Source organism: Ambystoma mexicanum, chromosome 2p (assembly GCF_040938575.1).
Source record: "Ambystoma mexicanum isolate Mex_15411 chromosome 2p, UKY_AmexF1_1, whole genome shotgun sequence".
Taxonomy (NCBI): Eukaryota; Metazoa; Chordata; class Amphibia; order Caudata; family Ambystomatidae; genus Ambystoma; species Ambystoma mexicanum.
The window spans coordinates 1,028,826,192-1,028,848,229 of NC_090923.1; the positions used below are offsets into that span (position 1 = coordinate 1,028,826,192).

Below are 22,038 nucleotides of genomic sequence, written 5' to 3' on the forward strand. Positions count from 1 at the left end.
AGCCCGCCTCGAGCTCCAGGGTGTCTGGCGGGGGCAGGAAGCAAGGGAGGTGCCCGAAACTCCCTGTGCTTAGTTTCCTAGGAGACAGGAAAGCACTCTTAGGTGATTGGCCGGCTGGCTGTCTGGCAAGGACAGCTACCCTGAAGGGTGGCTGACAGCTAGGCTGAAATGAATGGGAGCAAGCTGCATAGAAGGTGAGGCTTGTTGGCTTGGAAGGCAGAATGGACCACTGGACGAAGGAATCAGAAGAAGAACTTGAAGAGGATGCCTGCCCGGTGAAGCCCTGCTGCTGTGCTGAAACTCCAAATTCGTATTGACAGAGAAGCCCCTGCAAGGACGACTTCTCCCTTTGAGTTGGTGAGATCAATCAACTCCAAGGTAAGCCACCTGGACATCCTCTCAAAGCTGGTCGAGTCTCCATAGCCAGGGAGAGGAACACGAGATTGTGTGTTGCTTTTAAAGCTGGCCAAGAGGCCAGGAAGATCCTCCGGACTCCCAGGAAGCAGGACTGACCGAGTCTGAGCCCCCTCAACTGAGTGCAAGACCCCAGATGCAAGGAAAGCCCATCTCGACAGGCAGAAACCGCGGTGCTGCTATTTGCAGCAGACACGAGGAGCTGAAACACCGAACAGCCACTTGTTTGAAGTTTGCCGGTTGCAAGTGGTGACCGTCCCATTACAGTGCAGGAGTCCCCAGAAGTCCTCCCTCTTGTCCCCACGACTGAGGCCCAGGAACAGAAGTAATCTGCTGCACTTTTGCTTCAACTTAAGGTACTTTAAAGTCTAAGAGAACTTACCTCTTGTTGTGTAGCCACTTGTCCTCGTTGGAGACTTGTTTGGTTACATGTGTAGAGTTGCTTGCAGCTTCATTACCTCAACAAGTCTAATCAGCTTGTGGCCCTACTTTTATTGCTTCTATTCTACCAAGACTTTTTTAAACATTGGAAAAGACTTGTCTACTTACCTGCAAAACGAGCTTCAGTTCACTGTGACTTTTGCTAACTTAACATTGGCTGGACCGGCTCCCTGAATTTGACTTCTCTCTTCTGCTGATGTGTTTCCGACTTCCTTCCAGGAAAGGGTTAACTAACTTTGCATTGGGGAGGGGGCGGGGGGGTGTTTTGAAGTACTTACCTACTTAAGAATCACTGTGTGAATGCTTGTTTTATTCTGAACACTACTCCCAAGAATTTTCTAAATGCAACAGTAATATATTAATGCCAACAGCACCCTGGCTATTGAAGTCACCTGAGGGTGTAGGTAGTGCCTGCGTGTCATCCCAAATGGGTATTTGCTGATTTAGATAACTAAGAGTGTATTTTTGAAGCGTATTTGTGTGTTGCTTTATATTGTTCCCTTCTGAAGAAGGCTAATTCTAATTGACTGGTAAATAAATTAATAATTGTTTAATTAAGAAACCTTGTGTGTAAGAGTTTATTTGAATACTTGTCACTGTGAATCTCTGTGCAGCTCCCCTACAGCTCACATTGACCCCTCTTGAGATAAGTCAGGCTGCTCAACACGCTACCAACCTGTGTGGAATAGACTTATACCAAAGGTTGGGTTCCTATTGCCAGGAGGTCAGGGTTGTTGTAGTGCACCCAAAGGGTACTGCATACAATCCTGCTGTTAGGCAGAATCCTGTGCAGTTCTCTTGGGCAACACAGCAAAAAGATTAAGACTACAGGAGTAAGCAGTAAACCCAATTGGTGGCAGTCTGTACCACCCAGATTTACCTGGCAGCTGTGGCTGAGCAGTCAGACTTCCCCCAAGAAGAGTAGGGAGGTATGTATAGTATACACAATAGGGACAAAAACACAGAACAAACAAACACTGACAAGAGCTTTGTATCAAAAGTACATAATTATTTATTTAAAACACACTTTAGGCAATACACTAGCACTCTAAATCAAAAGCAAGTTAAAACGGTCAGGTAAAGTATAAACACCTCCCTTAATAACTATTAGACAAGTCAGAGTTAAAACACCACTATTTGTTAAAACAGATGTGAGCGCGTAACCTAGATGGCACTCCAATAGTTAAGTTAAAGGGAGAGAAAAAGGCAGGGCATAAAAATAAAACAGTTCCCAACACTTTTAGACGTTCAAAGCAAGGGAGTAAAGGCAGTATACACTGTAGAGTCAAAGTTCATAGGCCAGGCCCACTTTAAATGAAGCAAAGCGAAATGTGCCCAAGATCAGTTTAAAATGCACTAAAAGTCTTTGCAGAATGTTCAAAAGAGGTTGGGGTGATTCGAGAAGTAAAGTTAGGTCTGGGGCCAACCCAGTTGGAAAGCCAAGGATTTAAGGGTCACCTTTAGCAATCCGTGGAAAGGGAGGCCAGGCAGAACACAGTACCTTAAAGAGAGAGGAGACTCCAGCGGTGGCAGTTGTTCCTGGCAGTGGTTGCAGTTCATTGTTTCGACCAGGGTAAGAGACGATTTCATCAAGGAGGAAACTTGGAGTCGAGGCACTGCACAGGGATGAAACCAGCCGCGGAGTTAGTCGGTTAAAAGGTGCTTTCCTTTTATTCGCGGTCAAAGTGGTTAAGCTTGGCTACCCGACCGCCGGGGTGCTTGGCACGGGCGATTCGACCAAGAGACATCTTTGGAAGGCGAAAGGGGCGAACTGGTTGATCCCACCAGCTCAAAGGAAGAAGACTCGTCCAGCACAAGATCTTCTCTTGTCGTTGGGAAAGTGGTGCGTTCGTTGCAGCAGGGCTCCACCGGTGGTGTCGTCGTTGCAGATAGCTCAGCTTCTTACCTCTTCGGATTCTTAGGTCCTGTGGCGACTTGTGAAGTTCCAGTCCCAAAAGCCCTGCTTTCATGCAGAAAAACCCCCATTCAACAGCCTAGCTGTCATTCAAACATGCTAAGTGTTGAGCCGGGCGGCTCACCACTGGGCCAATCAGAACAGAGTGCGACTTGAGTTGCTTAGGCAACGCAGTCCAGGGTGCCAATTCCCCCACACATCCTGTGGAACCCAGACAGAGTGGCACCAGTTGGAGGGCTTCTGTGGAGAAGCCTGCCAAAAAGTGGAACAAAGGGCCCGACCTTGGTTGGAGTTAGAGACAGACACGAACGCCATTTTATAAAAGAGTTCTGGCGAAAAGACCCAACCGTTGATTTAATAAATAAACCAGCGGTATCTTTAACATTGCACCAAAAAGTGGTGCGTTTAAAATCAATGGGAAAATCCCATAGGAAATATTCCGGTGGAATATTTTGCGTGGTAACCACTGCCACCAGCCAGAAACTCGACAAGGGGGCACTGGACAGTGCCCCCTTGGAAACAGACCCAGGGGCAATCGAATTAACCACTTCCAGTACTTCCACAATATGATGGTTTGTACTGGTTCTGTTCACAATTTTGGACTAGTAAAGTCAATGGTGGCTTTACATGCCCTGGGAGACAGTCAGTCCCAGGGTATGGAGTCTATGTTTGGGGGTCACTATGACACCCCTGTTACTGCACTGAGGGTGCTGTGTAACACATACACAAAAAGCAGATGATACCCTATGGAGTAAGTGACCCCATAGCCCATAAGCACACAAAAAGCCAAAGTCATACCTCAAATCATGCCCAAGAGTGGGAGGAAAAGAGTCTTACTCTTAGCAGGAGAAAAAAACAAACCCCAAAAATCTAGCAAAACTTGCGGGTGGACTCACTAGGTTTGGGAAATGATCCTTATAAGAGAATTCTCCCTAACACCTGCCTAACAGTTACTTGTAAAAGAGTTGGTTGGTAACTAACTCTAAAAGTTAAGTTACAAACGTTCTTGTTTACCTTGGATGTGTGCTGCACTATTCCCAAAAGTATGTTTAACATTGTCCTTAAACCGTTTGGCCATTCTAATAGAAAGTAGATGTGAAGGTATATTGCTCACCTGTGATTTGGTTGTACCTCTGTTAGGGATAATTCTCATAAATGTGCTAATTCCCTTCACCTTAGAGGCCCTTAACAACTTTGCTGGATTTTGGAGGACTTGATTTTTTTTTCCTGGAGAGAGAGAGAGCCTTTTTTCCCCACTCTCTCATGTATTTTGATGTGCGTTTTACTCGTGTTCTTTGATTATGGTGTTTTAAGAGAACTCCATGGGCATCATCTTTTCATGCGTTACATAGCACCCTCAGTGCAGTGACACAGGGAAGCCTTTCTAGGCTGTCCCAAGGTTTAAATACCTTCTCTGGGATAAACTACTGTTTCCCAGAGAATGTAAAGTTAAATTGGCTTTGCTAGTCTTTTTAAATTCCTAGACCCAGCACACACTATTTTACAATAGTGCTGGAGGGGTTACCTAGTATGCCCTATGTCTAGAAACTCATGTAGCAGTCAAATGCTACCCCTTCCCTATCGAAATGGCTGGTGGTAGTGGTTTTACAACAAACTACCATGATTTTTTCCGACCGCGAACACCGGTAGCTAAAAATCACTGGAGCCATGTTTTTCAATATGGCGTCTGAGCCCCCTTTTGTTTACACAGGTCCCAGTCTTCTTTTTTCGCCATTTCTTTTTGGAAAGGCCCTTCTAGAGTTTGTCTCTGCGCGCCAATCTAGGTTTGGTCCCTTTGTTCCTACGCCTTTGGTGGGGGCTTCAGGACTGAAGATCGCCTCTGGCGCCTGAGTGTCTGGGATGGGCAGGAAGTAAGGGAGGAGCCCGAAACTCCCTGTGCTTAGTCTCCTAGCAGACCCAAATGCACTCTGGTGTGATTGGCTGTCTGACTGGCAAGGACAGCCACCCTGCTGGGTGAGCAGAAGTTAGGCTGGAATGAATGGAAGAAAACTGTTTAATAGGAGAGTCTCTTGGACTGAAAGGCAGAGTCGACCACTGGAACGAAAGAACCGAGACGAGCTGGAAGAGGACGGCTGCTGCAACTACTGGACCGTTGGTTTGCCCGGTGGAGCCCTGCTGCAGGTCCGAATCCCCAAGTTCACCTCGACAGAGAAGCCCCTTCAAGGAAGACTTCTTCCTTTGAGTTGGTGGGACCAATGAACTAGTAAGCCACCTGGATGCCATTCTAGGTGCTGGTTCAGGATTTACCAGGGAGACAGACACCAGTTTGTGTGCTTGAAGAACAGCAACCGGAATAGAAGATTTGCCAATTTGTCAGCTTTGTGATCTGTCCCCGTGCAGTGCAGCAGACCCCCGACGTCCTCACTTTTGTCCCCACGACAGAGGCTCAGGAACAGTGAGATCTGCAGGAACTGCCAAGAACAGAAGTCTTCAGCTGCATCTTCTTCTTCAATATAAGGTACTGTGAAAACCCAACCGAGAGAACGTACCTCTCATCGCAAAAGTTTGTGGAACTTGGCAACTTGCAGGCCTAGTCAGCTTGTGACCCGACATACAAACCTTTCTTTTGTGAACTTCTTCTAAGAACCGTGTAAAGACTTTTCCGTTTTAAATACCAGAACTGTTTTTACTTATACAAGACACTAGCCCATTGACTTTGGCCTACCTATTGCATTGAATCAACTCCTCTGGTGAACTCAATTTTAAAGTAACTGTAATATTCGTTTATCAAGTTCTGCCTTTTTGCTTCTAATACAAATCTATTTTGCTCAGACTTCAAGGGAGCGCAACTGCTTAGTAATCAGTATTGTAGTATGATTTGTGTGTGATATTGGTTGCCCCATTTAGTGAATGCTTTATAAATGATTGTGTAATACATTAATAATTGTTTTACTAATAAACCTTGAGGATAAGTATCTGAATTCTTCTCATTGTAGACCTCTGTGTAACACCCTTACAAGCTCACATTCCCTCTTGAGATCGGCCTGGCTGCTCAGCTTGCTATAACACAAGGTAGACATTAGTTTAGTTAAAATAATTTATTCCTGGATATAAGTCCCTATTGGTAGCTCTCTGGCCCTGTGTGTGAATATCTCATGCACCCGTAGTGTGGTACAACCATCCCTGGTTGGCGATGGTGTGCTGCCTACAAGAGGTGTAGAGATCCTTGCCCTCAGCTCTCACTGCTTTCCTCAATCTAGGTGATTAGGTGCACATTTCATGGAGGTCTGTTTTCGTTTAAATGTTACTGCCCCAGTCCACGTGTCTTATAGTTAACACTGTTTTGGCCAAATGGTCAAAAAACAACATAAAAAGGTTTTATATCAATCGGTAACTTCAACTTTTACTGTTAGATAAAGTTAAAATGAAGTGATGTTTTGATTGATCGAGCCCTCTCCTCGAGCGTATGTAGGGTCTCGGAGTTGGGGTCATCAGCCCTTCAACTCTTTAAATTTGTCAAACGGTTTCAGCGGTACTGATACCTAGCCGCCTTCTTCGGGACGGAGAATCTTGCATTCACAGTAACATGATTTTTTCAAAGGTCTCCACATCTTGGGGGGTTGGAGAGATTCTTCGGGTTACCCACGGGCGTTTCTGCTTGTGTCCCAGTCCCTGTAGGGTTACAAAAATGGACAAAGGGGATTCTGAAAAGGGGGTATTCTTGTTTGGTATTCAAAAGCGGGAACTAACATACATGAAGAGATATTACCTGTAGTTTCACTTTCTTGTGGATGTGGTTGGCTTGCCGGTTGCACCTATTTGACTTGGTGACTTCCTGCGTCATTACGTATTACATAATAAATGTGTGGCACTGTTCTCTCCGAATTGTATTCCTGAGCAGACATGGCAAACATTTATAAAGGTTAAATATCAACTGCCTTGCGAATTTCGATTTGTCCCGGATGTTTCTCTGGAATATTCTAATATTCCAAGGCTGAAGTGGAACTGCAGTGATATTATTTGGGCAATTTCCAGGTTGTCATACTCAAAAGCTGCAGGACCTGATGGCCTTCCCCCATGTCTTTATAAGGCGGATTCCGTGTTGTGGGCTGTCATTATAAAAAATAAATTTGATTCTATCATCAAGTCGGGGGATGTCCCACCTTCATGGCTAACTGCAAACATAGTACCCATATTCAAAAAGGGTGATCCATTCCGGCCAGAGAATTATCGTCCAATATCATTAATTGATACTGAGGCTAAGATTTTTGCGATCCTTCTCTTAAATGAACTTGAGAAAGTAATTGGGTTCAATGGCTTGTACTCGAAATACCAAACTGGATTTAGGAAGAACATGAGCATAACCCTAAATGCTTTTATTATGTCGCATGTTATTGCTAGAGTAAAAGAAAAGAATTCTAATCCTGTCTATATAGCTATGATCGACATGAGTTCAGCTTTTGACACGGTTGTTCGCAACTTATTGTGGAAGAAAATGATGAAGATAGGGATTCCAACTTTGTTGATGTATTGGATTATTAAGCTGCACAAGAATACATTGTACAGAATAAGAATTTCTCCAGAAGGTGGCACCACTGCTCCTATCTGTACAACAATTGGCTTGAAACAGGGTTGTAACCTTGCGGCCCCCCTCTTTAACTTATATCTATCTGACTTGGGCGAGAATTGGGAAAATGGGAATTTGTTTTCTGTCAAAGTGGGGAGTATTCATTTGAAATGGATTGCATTTGCTGATATTATTTTGTTTGACCCTACCCTGGTAGGGCTTCAAACTAAACTCTCATTATTTGAGACCTTTGCAAAAGCACATAATTTGACTCCCAACCCAGCTAAAACTGCCATTATGACTGTTGGAGTGAAATCAAAAAGAGGCAATCTTAGATGGCAAATATTGGAAACACAAATTTGTTGTGTGAACAATGCAATTTATTTAGGGTATTATCTATCAGCCCTTAACTCCATTAACTCATGGTCTACAATCATTAAAAATAAGACCTGCCCATTATTGTCTCAAATTAAAAGGATTCACTCAATATTGCAAATTCTCCTTAATCCCGCTAATAGATTTTATGACATTAAAAATTGAAAGTGTCATACTGTATACACTAGATATTTGTCTATGCGACATGACAATTACGCTTGATAGTTTACAGGGCTCTCTTTTGAAATCCGCAATGTTTCTTCCAATGTCGGTTCCAAATGCCATTATCCAACATGAATTGGGGCTGGTTTCACTCTCAACTCGTTGGAAATGGAGACAGTTGTCCAATTATGTTAAGATACATTATCCTCCAACTAACTCACTGTATATGGACTTGAACAAAATGCTGGGCTCTCAAACTTCTAAATCTTTTTTCAACTACCAACTGAAAATGCAACAAATCTTACATAATGTAAACATAACTGTTGAGGATATACAATATCGCCCTTGCTTTGCTAAGAAAAAACTTTTTGAAATGGATTGGTGTACAACAATTGATTTAATTAAGACCTATGGGTTATATAAAGAATATGGTCTATATGTCAAACAGCGCATTCCACGATACGATCATGTTTTGTCATTTCCTTGTGAAAATATTCAAAAGGTGTATATTCGTTATAGATTGAATCCATACCACACAAGAGAAAGAACTAAGAACTGGGAAATGAATAAATCATAATTGTGTGGGATGTCGTTTTGATGAATGCAACAAACCCTATGAAACGTTGAAACACCTTATATTGTATTGTCTGCATTTAAAAACATAAGGACACAAATTCATGAAATTTGTGAAGATTGAATTTGAGGACTGCCTTGAAGTTTTGTGGTCCAGAATGATGCAGGGATTACACAAACCCTTAATATGAGTTGGCAAGTTTTTGTAAACATACTGAGAATGAATTAGAGCTATTTATGTAGTTGATATGATTGATTAAATGATTATTTGTAAGATTTTAAATTTTGTAAAGGTTCTACATGAAATTGTCTTATGTATATGAACCAAATGCAAATAAAAAAAAGAAAAAAAAAGAAAATATGGTTCATGCTTTGGTCTGTGCAGCTTCAAGCATTGCGTTGGGTTTTTATAATTGCGATTACATATAATGTGTGATGGTACTTATTTACCCCTAGATTTAGCTGGGCATAGCTGTATTTAAATAAATAATTTATTTTTACATACATAGTGTTTCTTTGGACCATTTGTATAACAATTTCATTTGTACTGATTCTACAGCCCTCTCTCCCTCCTAAGATAAGCCTGGTTGCTCGGTCTACACTACCATGAACCCAGGTGGTACAGCATTCTACCAAGAGTGGAGTCTTGTACTGCCTCAGTTTAATGGTTTTACTAAGCCCTTAGTTGGACTTCAGAAAAACAGTCCTAACAGTGTAACACTGGGTTTTGCTTTCCCTGGTCTGTTTTAGACGGACACAAAAAGAGTCTTAGGTTTACACCTGCCTTTAAGTTGCTTACAGCTCCTGTAAAAAAGTGTATAGGTTTTACTTACCTGGAGTATAACTGTTATCCTAAAAGAAGTGAGTTATTGCTGTTCAGTGTCCCAAATAAGGTTATATGCTTTGGTCTGTGCACCTTCAAGCATAGTGTTGTGTTTTTATAACTGTGGTTATATATAATGTGATAGTACTTATTTCCCCCAAGAATTAGCTGGGCCTACTTGTATTTAAATAAACCCTTTATTTTTACAATACCTAGTGTTACAGTATTTCTTTGGACCATTTGTATTACAATTTCATTTGTACTAATTCTACAGCCCTCTCTCCCTCATAAGATAAGCTTGGCTGCCCTGTCGACACTACCCTGAACTCAAGTCGTACAGCCTTATAATAAGAGTGGAGCCTTGTACTGCCTCAGTTGAATGGTTTTACTAAGGCCTTAGTTGGACGTCCGAAAAAATGTCCCAACAATCAGGTAGTGAACCTTTTTGTAAAGAAATACCTGGCAGGAGAATACACCAGGAGATCCGTGTGAGCCAAAAGAGAAACACAGGCTATTAAAGAGTTTCAGCTGAGAAGTTTCCTGCCAGGAGAGTGAACCAGGATATCCTCTTTGATATGATGTGTTGAAGAGAAACTTTATCATATTAAGTTGTTGTTTCAATTGAACATTTTCCAACCAGACATTTGAAGACTTTGCCATACTTTAATCAATATTGGAGAATGGACATTTGTTTAACCATCCTGAACAGTAGGAAAGGCTTTCCTTTGACATATTCCAACAGTGTTGTGGAAAACATTCTGCTCTACCATCCGGAAAGACTGGGAGAGACGTCCTCTGTTATATTTTACCCAGCCAGAGTTGTGGAAGGGACATCTGTTTTGCCATCCTGAGGAAAGTGTTAGTTAAGAGATATTTGCAGTGCCTTTCATAAGCTGTCCTTGAAACAGAACATTGTGAAAAATGTTCCTGAAAAATCCAGGGGAAGTGAAAACACCCCTGGACACCAGGATTGTTTGGCTGAAGTTACATGTTTAAGTCTTTGTACATTTTTATTGCATTGAAGTTGGAAAGCTTTACCTTGCACTTTTTGTTCGTGTATATTAGTGTGAGGGTCAGATTTAGTTTGAACACAAGGTCAGTCTGTTTTAGTTTCATAGGAAGTGACACGCTTTAGGTTAGGGAAAGTTAGACCTTCATCCGAAACTATTTGTTAAAACAAAATGTCCCATGTTAAGAGAATATTACCACTTTGTGTCGGGCTCTCATTTCTGACCCTCACAAAAGGTATTGTACTGAAAATTGGCTTGGTTTTATTTTCTCTAGCTTAGCGTACCACCTTATCTCAGCCATTCTTTCCAGTGCCATGACCAAACCATCTTTACTTAGTGTGTGAGCCTGTGCTGCAGCCAGCTCACAGCATTTACCCCTTATGTGCATGCCTGTACAGACTGCATGTTCAGAAATCTTTTTTCATAATCTCTCACCATGCGCTTGTCTTTGGGCTGCAAGCACACACTCACATCTCCTACTCATGCAGACCATATTAAGACTCCACTGTCTGAATAGCCCAACGTTGCTAGACAGTTGAACGCGCACCCACTCACCTTCTGTTTCGCTGCATGTTCTGCCACCATGTCACTGAAGTCCTCCTTCTCCACCTGGGCCTGCTGCTCCCGCACATGCTCTTCATATTTCTGGGTCATGGCCATTGGGTCGAGCTCCAACTCTTCAGGAGCTAGGGCAACCTCCACTCCTTGCAACTCGGGGGCAGGACCCCTACGGCCCATTGCCTACACTCAAAACAAGAGGATCAGTCATTAATTGCTGGATTTAAGAGCACAGTTCACACATAATCCGAAATGTTTAATGTCAATAAGGTATCATTTGTCCAACTTGCACCCAAATTATTAATGACAAACTAGCAGTCCCTAAACAATTGAAAGTTTACAATTATAAGAAGCTGGATGAGAATTCAAGAAACTATTATAAACATGCACATGCTGTTGTGACAATTACATGCTAAACAGATTGGATTACAGCCAGGAAACACCTCTTCGCCCATATTGCAACCCACAGCCCAATCAATTGCTCACCGTTGCCATGTCGTAGATGTGTGTAGAGCCCATCATTGCTACCCCAACGGATGGAAGTCTCCTTTCTGGTAGCACTGTGAAAAGCTGTGGAGTCTCTGTGCTGAAAATACAAAGATAAACAGAATTACCAGTGACATATTAAAAGGGTTTTCAAAGTCTATCTGGGATAGGGCTTGGAAAGCCAACTTAGGTTTAGCAAGGAGTCTTACAATGCCAGGTGAGCAAAGCCACTCACAGTAGTAGCATGACCAAGCAGCAAGGCTGAACTAAGGAGGAAGGATGCACTTGTGTGGTACAGTTAACACTTAGTAGATCAGGTAAGTAAAAGACCCACACAAGTTATAAAAATACCACTCTTATTACAACACTACACTAAGGAACACTTTAACAATCTTAAGGTAGGTAAAAATACTTCAGCAAATATATACAACTCACAGTTCGTTACCCACATGGGTTAAAAACTACTTTTAAAGTACTTTTGCATAGAACAGGCAGTTAATGCAAACTATCAAAGTAGGGAGCGCGTGATGTTATCTCACAGGTAGGCTTAATAGAATATCATACTTTAGAAGATTTTATAGCAGCCTCCACCACTTACAAGACTGCGATTTTTCTAGCAAAATGCGAGTCTTACAATGACTGGATCCACAAGGCTAAATCTAGTACCAAAGAATTATTTAACATACTTAGAGAGCTAGAGTCACCCACAGCACCTCCGGCTGTATGCTTCGAAGACGCCATATGGTGTCAACATTGAAATAGCGCTCTCCGACAAGAGTGAGCTTCTACAAAAGAAAATTGAGACAAAAAAAGCGAGCCTAGTCAGCAACGCACCCCAACCTTCCACCCAAGATCCTCTACCAGAGCAAACAGACTTGTTCAAATTCTCCACCCTTAGTATCACGGAAGTTGAGGATATAATCTTATGCCTAAAGCCCTCCAGATGCATGGGTGATGTCTTTCCATCATCAATCATTAAAGAAACAGCAAAGGAACTTGCACCTTTCATTACTACACTAATTAATGCCTCATTTACAACCAATACAGTACGTACCACCCTGAAGGACATATGGGTCTTGCCTCTTCTCAAGAAACTGACTCTAGATCCAAATACCCCGACTAACTACAAACTGATTACCACAGTGCCATTCCTCCTCAAGATTGACAGAGTGGCCTATATACAGATTCAGCACCACTTGGAAAGTAAAAACCTACTGGGGCTACGCCAATCTGGCTTCCGTTCTAGGCATGGCACCGAAACAGCCTTGATAGATCTAGTAACACAAATAGAAACTATAAAACTATGGCAACCTTGCCCTCCTTCTATTACTAGTTCCATCAGCTGCCTTCGACCTGGTAGACCATAAAGTTCTCTGTAGCCAGCTCTCCTATGCAGCCCCCTTTTCTAACACCACCACCACCTGGATCCAATCCTTCCTCAACAATAGAACTACTAGAGTTTTTGCCACGCCAGCATCTGCCTTACCCGCCTGTGCCACTTGCAGGGTGCCGCAAGGCTTGTGAGTTTCCCCCACGCTTTATGATATATTTACAAAGCCCCTATTCAATGACTTAGACCTCATGGATGTCTCATATACCAACTACGCTGACAACACCCACATTCTTATCCCCATCTCAGGCAACTACTCAGACTCTAAACGACTCAACGACATTTACTCATTATCCAAGCATGGATGGCGAAACAGACTATGCCTAAATGACAAAACTGATACACTCCTCGTAGGAACTCATACCAGACTTAACAGACTCGACAATCAGTTTAACTACTATTTCAACATTGATGGGAACAACATCAAGGTCTCGAAGGATGTTAAAACATTAGGTATCTATGCGACCCACTCTTTATCCAGACAAATCAATGCCACTGCCTCCACCACTGCTTGCACTTGTAAGCGTATGAACACCTGCAGGTCCTTTCTGACCCTAGACAACTGCATTACCTTAGCCAGGGCCCTAGTCCTAACTAAGCTAGATTACTGCAATGCCTTATACTTAGGTACTAACCAACACAACCTAAAGAAATTGCAAATCTACCAAAACAATGCACTCGGAGCAGCAACTCATTTTCCAGGAAGACTCCACATCTCAGAGCTGAGGCAGTGTGTCAGGTGGCTTTCTATCAACCAAAGAATCAAATTCAAAAACCTTGCACTCACATACAAATGCCTGAACAATCAAGCACCTATGCATCGCTGCGACAAATTCAAACACTACTCAACAGACCGACTGACCAGATCAGCTCAATCCAACTGCCTCATTATAACAAGGTTTAAGCTCTAAAAGGCAGGTGGCAGAAGCTTCCCTGTTATAGCAGCCAAAACCTGGAATGCCTACTTCTCAGCCTTAGAGAGGAACCATCCTACCACAAAGAATGTCAAAACATGGCTCATTACTAATGAAGCCTAACTACCAACAGAACCTTGTTTATATAAGTCTTCATGTAAATACTTGCTCACAACTGTAAATTGTTTCGTGAATTGTGTAATTAATCTTATTGTAACTGTTTCATGCAAAATGTATAAATGTAACTATGTAAGAAATTTGCCCAGATGCCCAAGGGCTTGGCACACGCTATATAAATAAATAAAATAGAAGTCCAACCTTAGTCTAACCCAAGTCTCAAGCTCTTTTAGTGGTCCCAAAAGGTTCTGGAGGATGGAGGGGAGCAATCAGGAGGACACACTCAGTTCAGGCAGGTACAGTACAAAGTCTAGTCAATGCAGGCCATAGCGATTACTAGAAGATGGGGATCGCCTTTATAAAGTCCAACTAAGGGCTTCATCAAACCATCCAACTTAGACGATGCAGAATCTCCAACTCTTAGTATAGGTATGTACCACCCGAAATGGGATAGTGTTAGGGAGACTTTCTGTGTCAATTCCCTTTAACCTTAGAGAACCCCAGATATTTTGCTGTACTCAGGGCTTTTTAATTTGTACTCCTGAGTGGGACCTTCTCACTCACTCATGTGTTTTCCTGACCATGATTTTCTATGTTGCTTACTATTTTATGGAGTCTGGTAAACTCCATAGGCATCTGCTTTTGCATTGTGACACAGCACCTTTTGTGCAGTGCCACTGAGAAGTCCCTTGAACTTCTCTTAATGTTGAACTACATTTTCTTGGGTGAACTACTGTTCCCAAGAATAGCAAGATGACCCCTGTCTTACTTACCTTTACTTTATGGGTTCAGCAGACAGCATCCTATGTGGAGTGCTGGGGGGTTACTTTTTTTTACCACTTTGTGACGATATACCTCAGCTGCAGTGCTGCACTCAAGGGTGACGATTTTCTCAAAATGGCCAGTCTTCTTTTTTCACCATTTCTTGTTAGTTTCTTCTGGGCTTTTACTCTGTTTGCATCAGGTTTGAGTCCTTCGTGTTTTGCCTTTGCCGGGCTTCAGCCCTGAAACCCGCCCAGGCTCCATCCAGTGTGTCTGGAAAGGCAGGTAGTGCAGGGTCGGTCCTGAAATGTCCCTGTCCTTTGTCTCTAGGTGTGCCCGAGTGAAACCAGTTCCAATTGGCCGGCTGGCTGTCGTGGAGGCCAGCCAGCCTGCAGACTGATTGATAGCTTAGGGCTGTAAATGAATGGGAACATGAATTAAAAGCAAGGTTTTTGGCACCAAGAGCAGAGTCGACCACTGGAGGACTACATCCGAAGCAGATGATGAGAGAAGACGCCAGCAGCATCCTCCTGGACTGCGAAGTGCTCAGTGAAGCCCTGCAGCTGTGCGGACCCAGTTTTTGAATCGACGGGGGGAAGACCCGTAAAGGATGACTGGAGGGACCAACTAGCCTTGAGACAAATTATTTTGGTGCAACCCCCGACTAACTTCGACTTTCCAAGGCTGCAGAAGCCCAATACCAGGGGTACCTCGACCACCTCTGAGTGCATTGTCTCCCAAAGTGCGAATACAGGCAAATCTTTGTGGGCATCCAGAGGACCCTATAGAAGCAAGAAGTCCAGGACTGAGGAACTTCTAACTGGAGCCTTTCGTTCTTCTTTGGCGCTGAGAAAAAGGCGCCATACCCACCAAGAGCCGATGAATTGACGGAAATCCATTGCTGCTAAGTCCCTCTCTCGAGTGCTGCTGCAGGAGCCACCAGGCGTTCTCCCTTTCATCACCGCGACCAAGGACCAGGAACAAGGGTCTGCTGCATTGCATCCAGAAGGAATCCAGCTGCAACAATTTCTTCATTTCAAAGGTACTGTGAGGCTTGGGGTACATTATCCTTTTGCAGTTTGGGGTGCTTCCTATCTTTGGGAGTGTGATTTAACCCAACACTAAGTTGACATCAACTTACCTGCACTGGCCTTATATCTTGTGCTTTCTAAAGGTGACTTTAGTTGCTGTAATTTCTGTTTTGAACACTGACTATTTAAGAAAATTGTTCTAATAAGAGCATCAGAACTTTGACTTTGCCCTTTGGTTTTTGCTGTCCTGGCTCCGTAAAGGCCTCCCTCTGAACCTATTGGCTTTGGCTTGTTCCCTCACAGGTTTTACATGTTCAACACTTTAATGCTGGGATAATAGACTGTCTGTATCCCTTTGGAGAATCTAAGTTCTTATAACACATCAGTGTGTTCTGATCCAACACTAAGCTTTCCATCCTTAAATAACTAAATACTGACGTCACCTCTGGGTGCTGGAACATGTGTAACATATGAATGAATTACTCACCTGCTTTATTGTTCACTTTTTGAATCCCAATTTGGGATCAAGGTTACAGCCAATTAATGCTTTTTAAAGAATGCTTTAAATAGTTTAGTTATAAAATACATTATTTACATACATATACAAAAAACAATTTAAGCCAAAATAGAGCTCTGCCTAAACATGTAGCTAGTGCTTATGGGTATGAATTTAGCCAAATTCATTAAATGTATTGAAAACACATTCTGTTGTAAAGTTATAATACTGCAAAAACCCTCACATGCTGCATTTATACAAAAAAGTCTCAAGCACACACGACCTGCTACTTTAATAAATTATGTTCAATTCACATAGGTACAGTGAATCAAAACATAAATGAACATGTTAAATGTTAAAGGTTTTTGTACCGCACACCATCACCAACGGAATTGGTCACCAGGCGCTCTGGCGGATCTGTAAATGATAAGGTGGGAGGGTTAGTAAGGTGAAGAGGGAGTAGGATAGTGAGAGGAGTGGTGTTCTGTTGGCAGCTATAGCTCGGTATACACCAGATACTGAGCTTTGGTGTGGGTATTGGATCGGTGTCACTCCGCGTGTGCTGTTTATGTGTTGTTGCAGTGTTGTGAAGTGCGTGCGGCTTGTTGTGCGAAAGATGGTTGTGTGAGTTTTTGAGTGAGATAAGTATGGAGAGTTTGAGCTTATATTGGTTAGTGTGTTACCTGACCTTTAGCATGCTAACATTCACAGTTCGATCCAAGTCTGGACATGTTAGTAATCACGATTCTATCGACGTCTGGACATGCTTATATTCAAAGTCCTATCTAGGTGTGCCGCAGGCTAGTATGCACAATTCTATCTTAGTATGGCCATGCTAACATTCATGTTTCGCCTGGGCGCGGGCATGCTAACATTCAAAGTCCGCAGGCCAATGTTCTCAATTCTATCCAAGTGTGGGCTTAGATGCTAATCTTCACAGATGCTATCCAAGTCTGGACATGCCAATATTCACAATTCTATCCAAGTCTAGGCATGCGAGTATTCACAATTCTATCCAAGTCTGGACAAGCTAATATTCACAATTCTATCCAAGTCTGGACATGCTGGTATTCACAATTCTAAGTCTGGACATGCTAATATTCACAATTCTATCCAGGTGTGGACATGCTAATATTCACAATTCTATCCAGGTGTGGACATGCTAATATTCACAATTCTCTGTAAGTCTGGACATGCTATCTAAGTGTGGACATGCTAATATTGAAATTTCATCCAAGTGCGGCGCTTGCTGACCTGGACAAGTAAGTTAGTATGTAATGCAAGGCAACTTTGACAATCCTGTCATGACTAAGTTCAGTATGTTAGTCATAAATCTTTCTGAGTGTACCTGGTGTGAGTCTATGGCAGTTTATGTTAATGAGGTGTAAGATAGAATGGAAGGGGTTTTCTGGAGTATAGTGATTGCTCCACTCCCCACCCATGCCACACTCACAGTTTTTGGTAGTGTCTGTTGACTGCTGGCTTTACTGGCTTACCCTGCAGACATCTTGGAGCCGCCAATGTCGGAGCCGCCCTTGGCCTTGGGGCCCTTAGCCACAGGGGCTGCCGGGCAGAGGGCTGCCCTGGGAGGGTTCGTGATATGTGGCCCGTGGACCAATCAGGGTGCAAGGGGAGGGTTGGGAGGCGGGACTGGGCTGGGGAAGGAGGAGGGGGACTGGAGCGCCGAGAGCGCAGAAATAAAACCATTTAAAATACTTTTACAGTGTTTCAGGTAGTTGGGGAGGGGGGCATCAGAAATAACGCCATAATGTGGAATTTCAAATTAAGAACAATGAGCTCACATCTACACTATATAAGAAAGTGACCAGTTCAAATTCGACTCTCAATGCCAAGAGCCACCATCCCAGGGCGCTAATGGGGTCCATCCCGTATGGAGAATTTTTTAGAGCGAAAAAGGCATGTAGCAACAATGCAGATTATAAAACTGAAGCAGGACACATTGGACAAAGGTTTGTTAAAAGAGGTTACAGTAAAAATACCATCTCTGAATGTTATGGCAAAGCAGAGAAAATTACCAAACAAATTCTTTTCTCTAGCAAAAGTAAATGCAAGGCTGAGAAAATTGGATTCATTACAGGCTTCAACCAACGGGCCAGGGAAATTAAATATATTATGAAAAAACATTGGGAGGTGTTGCTTATGGACTCTGATCTCAAACAGGTATTAGATGAAAGTACAAGCATAACTTATCGGAAAGCACCTACCTTGAAAACAATGTTATCTACCAGTATGGTAATAATGAAAGCATCTAACACGATTCTATGGAAGGAGAATCCTAATGTTGGTTTTTGTCAAATGTGCGCGTTGCAAAATGTGTAACTTGGTATCTTAGAACTCGTTTTTCAAGAAGTAATTATCTAAAATGGAAATGTACAGAATCTCATGTCTGACGAAGTATGTGGTATACGCCATAACATGTAAACATGTACATGCGGTCTACACTACATTAGCTCAACTATAGGCCTGTTGAAGTTACGAATATTAAAGCACTACAGAGCCATCAAAAATGGTGACATCACATATCCTCTCACGGGTCACTTTCAAGAGAAACACAATGGAGATGTGAGAAATGTCTCATTTGTGGGCTTGGCGCATATACCACAGAATAAAAGATTGGGCAATTGCCAATTAAAATTTCGTCAATTGGAGGCTTCTCTAATATGCAAATTTCATATGCTAAAACCCAAGGAACTCAATATTGATGCTGAGATGTATGTGTTTTTGCAAACCTAGAACTGTGTCTCCTGCTCTAATGCTCAGTTAAATTCTGGTGAAGATGCATTAGCACTTTGTTTATTTGAAAAATTATGAAATTGAGACATAATGTATATATACATGTCCCCTTGTTTTCCCTATGAACTGGCAAGCACTAGCACTTGAGCCTTTTTTGCACATTAGATAGGCACATAGCACTTTAGATCTTCAATAGAGAGGACTGAGCCAGTAGCTTCATAGGTCTCTTGCTTTAAGATGGCTATGCATCTAGTGAACTGTCAACATCAGACTAGCAGTCATGTCAAAAGTAGCTTTTCAGGTCTAAATTCATGTGAGCCGTTAGCATTAGCTCTATTTACTCACATATTGTCTGTCAGTAGATAAATGATTTCTGGCACTAATCTAGACACTTTAAATCCGCTGCTCGCCGTACAGGCTTGTAACACATATCCCTAAGGGGCACATGACCACGTGCTGTCATTGGTTAACAGCGCATGGCCATAATCATCCAAATTGTGTCACACTTGAGAAATTTTACATGCACCGAATTAATTGAAATAAAATTGTTTTTTTAAAGGTGGCATGGCGGAGTAATTTAAACCTTATGGCCCCATCATGCAAGTGCAAATTAATAGACACATTTGTGTCTTAAACAAGTATGTTACTCTGTATTTTCCTTGTTAACATTGGCACTTATAGCCTTTCCAAAATGGAGGAAATTTTGCCGGAAAGAATGCCTTTATCATTGCGATCACATGACTATTGTGCATGTGATGGGGGGGAGGAGTAAACCGCTCTAGCCATGCCTTTTTACACTTGTTGGTGCATTCGGCACAATTGGATTTTACTAGCTTGAAGAAGCCCGAGCATTCAGGCAGAACGTGTGGCTTTTCCACCCTTTCAGGTGAGTGTGTTTTTACCATTTGGTTGCCATTCAGATGAACATGTTTGCACGCTCCTTTATGTTATGATGCACTGTACCCAGGTGAATTAAAGATAATGTTTTAAACTAGCAGGTTGTGTGTGCTTGGGACTTTTTTGTATACATGCAGCATGTGAGGTTTTTTGCAGTGTTACAACAGCATGTGTATATATGACAATGCATTACTTATCGTAAAAGCATTTCTGATGGTTGTATCTGCTTAGATTCACATGATGTGCATAGGTCCGACATCCAGTGGTCACTGCGGAGTATTGCATTTTGTTTTTCGTAGTCGAAAAGGGACGTCGACAAGGCGTGTCTGAAATACTATCCCTATAGTGACGTGCGTTGTACCCACAATCCCTCACGCGTCGAGGTCCCTCTGTTCGTATTTTTCTGCCCTGAGGGAGCCTTCTAGACGTGAGTGAGTACAGAAAAGAGATATAAAGGAAGTCTATGTTCCTTCCATCCGAGCGGGGAGGAAGGGTGGGCGCATGTGAATCTAAGCAGATACAACCATCAGAAATGCTTTAATGGTAAGTAATGCATTGTCTTCTGATGTTTGTTAATCTGCTTAGAATCACATGCTGTGCATAGACTAGCGAGCAGTATCCGGAGTTGGTGGTGGGTTATGAGAAGGAACAGTAGAGAAAAGATGTCTTAATACTGCCTGTCCCACCTGGGAGTCAGATCTCGAGTGTGCATCTAGACAGTAGTGTTTTGTAAAGGTGTGCACAGAACTCCAGGTAGCCGCTTTGCAGATGGACTCAAGGGGAACATTTGCAATGAATGCTATGGACGCCCCCGTGCCTCGAGTAGTGTGCGCTCTTGGCTTAAAGGGCAGTTCTCTCTTAGCAAGAGTATAGCAGAGAGTGATGCATTGAACAATCCATCTAGAAATAGTGGACTTTGAAACTGCATCCCCTTCTCTTCCTGCTGCCACAGAGACCAAGAACTGATTAGTCTTACTCAGTGGTCTGGTTCTTTCCATGTAGAACATGACCGCTCTGCGCACATCTAGTGTGTGCAGAGTTTTTTCTCCCAAGTTGGAAGGATTTTGAAAGAACGTTGGCAGTTCTATAGACTGGTTTACGTGGAATTTCGAGATGAATTTCGGAGCAAACCTTGGGTGCGTGCGTAGAACCACCTTATCTCTGAACTGTAACGAAGGGGTCTAGAACAGAAAGAGCCTGTAGTTCACTTACTCTCCTGATGGAGGTGATAGCTATTAGAAAAGCAGTCTTAAGAGTGAGGTGTTTAAGAGATGCTTTGTGCATCGGTTCGAATGGTGAGCCCATGAGTCTGGTAAGTACCACGTTAAGGTCCCATCCGGGAGCTGGGTCAGCTATCGGGGGTGTATTCTCTTTACTCCCTCCATGAAGGCCTTTATAACAGGGATCTTCCACCACGACACTTTAAGTTGGGAAGTGGTGTATGCAGAAAGTGCCGCTAGGTGGACTTTAATGGAATTGAACACTAGACCTGAATCCAATAAGTGGGTCAGGTATAGAACAATATGTGTGGGAGAGCAGTCAATCGGGTTGATGCTTTTTCCTCTGCACCAGATGACAAATCTATTCCACTTGCTAGAATAGCAGTGGCGAGTGTTAGGTTTTCTGGCTTCCCTGAGGATGTCCATGCATCTCTGCGGGAGCTGTAGATGTCCGAATTCTATGATCTCAGGAGCCACGCTGCTAAATTCATGTTCTGGGGGCATGGATGCAGAGTCCTGCCCTTGTCTTGTGACAGCATGTTGGATGGGCAGGGGAGTTTCACTGGGGGAGATCGAGACATCTCCAAGTGAGCGAACCATGGCTGTCGGGCCCACATTGGGGCCACCAGTATCATGGTCACTTGTTCCTGGTGCATCTTGTGCACCACCTTGTTGAGAAGGGGAGTCAGGGGGAAAAAGCGTAAACAAATTTCCCTGACCATTGCATCGACAGACCGTTCCCCTTGGATTGGTTCTGGGTGTACCTGGAGGCGTAACTTTGGCATTGTGAGTTCTCCAGGGTTGTGAACAGGTCTATTTCTGGGAATCCCCATTGTGTGAAGACGATGTCTTCGTGCAGTCGCCATTCGTACTCTTCGGGCAGGGGGAAATCTCTGCTGAGTTTGTCTGCCAGCAGATTGAGTTCCCCTGGTACATGTTGTGACAGTAGGAACATGTTTTGTTTGAGAGCCCACTTCCATATATTTTGGGCCAGTTTGGACAGTCCTGGAGAGTGGGTGCCCCCCTGCTTGTTGATGTAGTACATGGCTGTGGTGCTGTCTGTAAGGACCAACACAGTCTTGCCTTGTAGGTGTTCCTGGAAGGCTTTTAGCGCCTTGAACACAGCTAGTAGCTCCAGTAGATTTATGTGTTTGGATGCTACGTTCGGAGTC

At 43.1% G+C, this 22,038-nt stretch overlaps 1 protein-coding gene across 1 annotated transcript in view; it reads right to left on the reverse strand.

Annotated features, from left to right (window-relative positions):
* The window catches only part of SF3B2 (splicing factor 3b subunit 2), a 633,281-nt gene that overhangs the window by 49,722 nt on the left and 561,521 nt on the right, over window positions 1-22,038 (reverse strand). Inside the window, exons 19-20 of the mRNA XM_069644893.1 lie at window positions 11,286-11,385; window positions 10,797-10,982 (exon numbers count right to left, since the gene is read on the reverse strand). Of these exons, the coding sequence (XP_069500994.1) occupies window positions 10,797-10,982; window positions 11,286-11,385 (286 nt within the window). The remainder of the gene's footprint in view (window positions 1-10,796; window positions 10,983-11,285; window positions 11,386-22,038) is intronic.